The sequence below is a fragment of the Lipotes vexillifer genome, unplaced genomic scaffold (assembly GCF_000442215.2).
Source record: "Lipotes vexillifer unplaced genomic scaffold, Lipotes_vexillifer_v1.1 scaffold109, whole genome shotgun sequence".
Lineage (NCBI taxonomy): Eukaryota > Metazoa > Chordata > Mammalia > Artiodactyla > Lipotidae > Lipotes > Lipotes vexillifer.
The window spans coordinates 1,731,692-1,737,807 of record NW_006790015.1 but is presented as its reverse complement, the minus strand read 5'-3'; the positions used below and the strand labels follow the sequence as shown (position 1 = coordinate 1,737,807).

Below are 6,116 nucleotides of genomic sequence, written 5' to 3'. Positions count from 1 at the left end.
GCAATCCCACTACTGGGCAGATACCCTGAGAAAACCATAATTCAAAAAGACAGATGTACCCCAATGTTCATTGCAGCACTATTTACAATAGCCAGGTCACAGAAACAACCTAAATGTCCATCGGCAGATGAATGGAAAAAGATGTGGTACATATATGCAATGGAATATTACTCAGTCATAAAAAGGAATGAAATTGGCTCATCTGTAGAGATGTGGATGGACCTAGAGCCTGCCATACAGAGTGAAGTAAGTCAGAAAGAGAAAAACAAATATCATATATTAACACATATATGTGGGATCTAGAAAAATAGTACAAATGAACCTATTTTCAGGGCAGGAATAGAGACACAGATGCAGAGAACGGACATGTGGACACAGGGCGGGGTTAGGGGAGGGTGGGATGAATTGGGAGATTAGACTGACATAAATACACCACAATGTGTAAAATAGAAAGCTAGTGGGAACCTGCAGTATAGCACAGGGAGCTCAGCTCAGTGCTCTGTGATGACCTAGCTGCGGGGATGGGGGGAATGGAGGGAGGTCCAAGAGGGAGGGGATATATGTATACATTACGTACAATAACAAAAGGTGGAAGTGACCCAAAGGTCCATCGGCAGATGAATGGATAAACAAGATGCAGCAGATCCATTCAAGGAAATTTTTTTTTTTAATAAATTTATTTTATTTATTTATTTATTTGGCTGCGTTGGGTCTTCGTTGCTGCGCCCAGGCTTTCTCTACTTGCGGCAAGCAGGGGCTTCTCTTCATTGTGGTGTGCGGGCTTCTCACTGTGGTGGCTTCTCTTGTTGGGAGCATGGGCTCTAGGCACGCGGGCTTCAGTAGTTGTGGCACGCAGGCTCTAGAGCGCAGGCTCAGTAGTTGTGGCACACGGGCTTAGTTGCTCCGCAGCATGTGGGATCTTCCCGGACCAAGACTCGAACCCATGTCCCCTGCATTGGCAGGCGGATTCTTAACCACTGCGCCACCAGGGAAGCCCCGAAATACTTTCCAGTCTTAAAAAGGAAGGAAATTCTGGCACTTTACAACATAAACCCTGAGGGCATTATGCTAAATGAAAGAAGCCGAATAAGAAACAAAAGACGTACTGCATGATTCCAGTTGTATGAGGTCCCTAGAGTAGTCACATTCATAGAGAAAGTAGAATGGTGGTTGCCAGAAGCTGGGAGGGGAAAATAGGGAGTTAGTGTTTAATCTGTATTGAGTTCCAGTTTTGCAAGAAGAAAAAAATTCTGGGGATGGTTGGTGGTGATGGTTGCACAGCAATGTAAACGGACTTAGGGCCACTGAACTGCACATGTAAAAGTGGTAAATTTTGTTATGTTTTACACTACCGAAAATAAATTTTTTAAAATTAATTTAAAAAATTACATGTGGAAGAGACTGTTTCTTCAGGTGCTAGAATCAAGTGGCAAACCATGACCTGCTGCTGAAATCTGCCCAGACACGTACTTTGGATCAGAGGCATTTGAACTTGAAAGCCTCTGGAGGGGATGCGTGCTTGCCAGGTGGCCCTGAGCCCCCCACTCCCAGTCACCTTACTTGCCTGGCTACTGAAGGCGTTGGAGGCTGGAACCCCAGATGGAGCAAGGGAAGACTTTTAGGCGAGAGCTCGTAGCGTCTGTTATTTTTGCGAATGGCCTTTGCTGCACAGGAGGCCTGCCTTGCGGGGACAGAGCTGGTGAAGTCCGGATGTGGAGGACAGTAACACTCACCCAATACCCCATGAGCCCCCTCCATGTCCCAACTCCTTGTGACTAGTTCTGGCCAATGAACCATGAGCAGAAGTGACCTGTGTGTCATTTCTGGGCTGAAGCAACTGGTGATGTCCCCCACAGTGGAGCCCCCATCGGCCTGGGTCCCCAAAAGACGATGTCAAAACAGAGGCCCCATGTGACCCATGACAGACAGGTAGTATGAGCAAGTCAGCAAGAAATAGGCCTTTATGTCAAACCACTGGGATTTGGGGGTTAATTTGTTACCGTGGCATAACCTCGCTTATCCTGACTAATATATGTGCTGTGCTGGATGGGGAAAGGTTTTCTCAGCTTCACAAGCTCCAGGTGGGAGCCACGGACCACAGCCATAGTTCCACGGCTCTAAGCCAGAAACCTCAGAAAAAGCACATGCCTTCCCTGGGCTTAGGTTCCCCAGCTATTCCATTTGTACCTAAAAATCAGGAATTTCATATTGTTCAACCTATGGGAGTATAAAGACAGGTGCTGCTTACTAATCCAGGAGGGCAGATCTGGGCTCTCGGCCAACCTTGCCTCTGACTCCAACCCTCCTGGCCCTGTTTCCCCATATGTCCCTGACGGGGTTCTAGATCACCCGTGGCTTCTAGGGCTGGGCTAGAGATGGGAGTGAAGGAGCCACCTGGCCCAGGGACTTCAAGAGAGTCCCTCAATCACTGGACCCCAGTGTCAGGGTCCAAGAATAAGGGGAGAGCTCACTCATTCCCCACTGTCACAGCTTCAGCCTCATCCACAGGGAACAGCCTGAGACCCCAAGCCCCTTGCTGAGGTGGATTTTTAACACTGACCCTGGCCTCAGCCTACTCTGGGGAGCCTCACCCCCACCTGTCTGGTGGGGAGGCCATCTACCCAGAGTTAGAAGCTGCACAAAGAGCCACGCTCAGGGCGCTGGATCCACCCCGCCCAGCACAGGTTGTCTTACTTCTGCAAGTGAGGAGGGGCAGGCCGAGGCCAGGGCACCTCCAGGGCTCTGAGGGCATCACGACAGAGCCGGCACATGTGGGAATCTGGAGCTGCAGGGAGTGCTAAGCTTTATTTACAAACGTGTCACAGAATCCCCTCTTCCCAACCCCAGGGTCTCCTCTGTCCCCAGGAAGGAGACAGGCCTGAGGCCACCCACCGGCCCAGCCTAGGAAGGTGGGGCCAGAGTCCACCTCCAGCTGAGGCTGGGCAAAGCTCCCCTCTCGTGGGCGCCCCTGCCGGCGTAGAGAGGCTGAAACGACGGTAGGGGCACTGTCCACCTCCCAGTGGCCAGTCCTCAGGGCTTCGGCCGGGGGGCGCGGGGCTGGGGCACGGAGGGTTCTGACCAGATCGGGGTGAGGGCTGGGACCCGCGTTGGCACGGCCTGGAGAGTGAAGGGAAGGGTGTCAGGGGGGCCTCTTTGGGGGCAGCCTCATCCCCTTCTGGATCTCAGAATTGGGGTCACCTTCCAGGGTGGGGTGGGGTAGCCAGCAGGGAGCAGTGGTGCCTGGAGAGGTGCCGTGGGTCAGGGTCAGGGCCAGGGAACCCCACAGAGAGACGTTTCCAGGCTCTGCACTCCTACCCCAATCCTGCCCCCCAGGACTCTCTGGTCCCCAGGCTGCTCCAAGGCACCTGTCTCTCCCAAGGCACCCTGGACCATACCCGGTGAGAAGGGCTGGTGGCTGACAGCTTCCGACGTTGGGCCTCAGAAGAGACACTGGACCAGAGGTCCAGGCTCTTGGGGGCTGAGCTTTTCTCAGACTTCGGAGGAAGAATGTCCCAGCCCAGCAGGCAGTGCTGTGGAAAGCAAAGGGTTTTAAGGTGCTTGGCCTGGTTGGCCTGGAGTGGGGCTCCCCACTGAATGGGCACACCCCAAGGAGGGGCTGTACCTCTCCTCTTGGACTGGCAGCATCCTCTAGGACAGGGCTGTGCCCCCATGAGGGTGAAGGGGCCCCCCAAACAATCACAGTGTCCCCCACGGACTGAGGCTCCCCGAGGGCAGGGGTCTTATCCACCACTGTTACCCCAGGCCTCCCTTTCCTAACCCTGCTGACCCAGGCCCTGGGCCCCAACCACAGATGGGTGGAGGGAAGGCCGTGGACGCTGACGGAGCAAGTCCTGTGTGCCAAGTTCTGCCCCAAGCCCCCGACAGGTATTGACTCACTGACCTGCCCCTTGTCCACCCCATGAGCCTGAGGATAGTATGTTGTACCCATTTTACAGATGAGCAAACTGACTTTCCTCAGTACCCCTTCTCCTCCCCGCAACCCCAGCATCTCTGGACTCCACTGGGAATGAGTGGGGTCCCCAGTGACCCCTGTCCTACCCAGGAGACACAAAGGACCTAGGTTCAAATCCAAGTTCTTCCATCCGGCTGACCTTGGACAAGTCACCTCCCCTCTGCCTCAGTCTCATCTGTAAAGTGGGATAACAGTAGGACCTGCACTCTCGGTTTCTGTGGCTCCACGAGATAATCGCCCTAAGGACTGTGCATGTGGCCATAAGAGCGCAAGAAATGGGGCCCGCGTGCACTAGGCCAACGCACTGCACAGGCAGACAGTCCTCCTGGAAGCCAGGGGCTGGGTGGGGAGCCCAGCCTCCCTCAGGGAACAAGCATGGTACACATGACATGAGTGGCCCAGCCCTAACTCCAGAGACTTCGGTCCTTGAGCCCAGCCTCGCTATTGGCCTTGGGACAGTCCCTGGCCCTCTGGGCCTCAGGACACGTCCAGAGACCTGAGCCAGACAGGGGACAGCCCCAAGGCCATCCTCACCCGGGGCAGCGCCAGCGTGTCGGAGGCGTCGAAGCTCTTCCGCCGGTGGATGCGGTACCGGTGCGGGGGGTCCAGGACAGACAGCGGGATGCTCACCCTGGTGGGGGTAACAGTGGGGGCATTGCTGTAGGCGCCTCCAGGCCGCTGTGGCCCATCCTGCCCTCCCTCAAAACCACAGGCCCCAGGCTCTGCTCTCGTCCTCAGCTGCGGCTGCCCCTACAGCTCCCCCCGGTGTCCTGCCTACTCTGGCCACTCACCTGACCTGCGCTGGCTCTGCCAGGGTCTCCGGACCCCGCTGGCCCCGTGGTATCCGGCACAGGCGGCAGGGGGTGCCGGGATCCGAAGGCACCAGAAACAGGCGCCGGTTGACACAGTAACAATACACACCTGAGATCCGCGAGAAGCAGAAGCCCCTCAGCCAGGGAACCTAGGGCCCTGGACCCCAACCACACAGGCTCGCCCACGCGTACACAGACAGAGCATGCACACGCACACGTGCTCACATGCAACAACACTGAGCACCGCCTTCTACTCAAGCGTGACACACGCGTGCACATGCCGGCAACTTCACATGTGCAAATGGCATCCGTGCAAACACAAAGCATGGCTTCATACAGTCATATCTGTGGACACACATGAACGTGCCTACACTTGTAATCACACACACAGGGTGCACACACACATATCCACAGGAACACACCTCACACACATATGTACACACATGTATACACTGTATGCTGCTCATGCAAACCCACAGCAAAGACTTGGGTGCTCACGTGACTGAGCTGGAACACCCCCACCCACCCATCCAGATGACCCCTGTGCAGAGAGGAGGGGGAGGGAGTGGGGACACATGGGAAAATGAGGCAGCTGGGAGGAAACGGAAGGCGCGGGCGAGGGGCGAGGTGGGTAGCACAGGGCAGGCCCTGTTCCCCCTGAGGCCAGGCCTCAGCTCACCCCAGGCTCGCGGCCCCCTGCCCGGACCCCAGGCCTCCCTCCCCCCGTCCCCAGCTGCCTCCCCAGGCCCCCAGGCCTTAGCTGGGCTACAGGGCGGCCGCTGAGCGTTTACACTCACATTCGTGGTCCCCCTCCGCAGCACTACTCTCCTGCAGGCCTAGGAACTGGGATCTGTGAGGGCGAGAGGGTGAGCAGGCCAGGATGACACAGTCCCTGAGCCCTGCCACCCTGCCCGCCCCACGCCCACCGCCCTGCCCACCCCGCGCCCGCCGCCCTGCCCGCCCTGCACCTGCCGCTGCTCACTCAGGGTCACTGCAAATACACTCCTCCTTGTTGGCTTCCCGGAACTTCTGCAGCTTCGAGAAGAAGGCCTCGGGCTTGCTGGTGACGGGAGAGCTGTTGTCCGGAGACCCTGGAGTGGGCAAAATACAAAGGAGCTGCTGTGTGGCCAAGACTCAGGGGAAGCTCGGCAATGGCACCGCAGGCCACCTGCTTTGACCCCACCACACCTCGTACAGACCTGGAGGGGACCCTCCACTCATGTGACTGTTGGTTTTGTCTCGTGTCTGTCTACCCTCATGCATATCCAATCATCCACGCAAAAAATATTTATAGAGCCCCTACTATGGGCCAGACGCTGTTTTACGTGCTA

The 6,116-nt window shown here is 56.3% G+C and overlaps 1 protein-coding gene across 1 annotated transcript in view; it reads right to left on the bottom strand.

Moving 5' to 3' along the window:
- Positions 1–3,030: 3,030 nt before the first annotated feature.
- Positions 3,031–6,116, bottom strand: part of MIIP (migration and invasion inhibitory protein) — a 7,715-nt gene continuing 4,629 nt past the window's right edge. The window contains exons 4-9 of the mRNA XM_007463177.1: positions 5,768–5,876; positions 5,583–5,635; positions 4,765–4,894; positions 4,508–4,604; positions 3,396–3,530; positions 3,031–3,117 (exon numbers count right to left, since the gene is read on the bottom strand). Coding sequence (XP_007463239.1) covers positions 3,031–3,117; positions 3,396–3,530; positions 4,508–4,604; positions 4,765–4,894; positions 5,583–5,635; positions 5,768–5,876 — 611 coding nt within the window. The remainder of the gene's footprint in view (positions 3,118–3,395; positions 3,531–4,507; positions 4,605–4,764; positions 4,895–5,582; positions 5,636–5,767; positions 5,877–6,116) is intronic.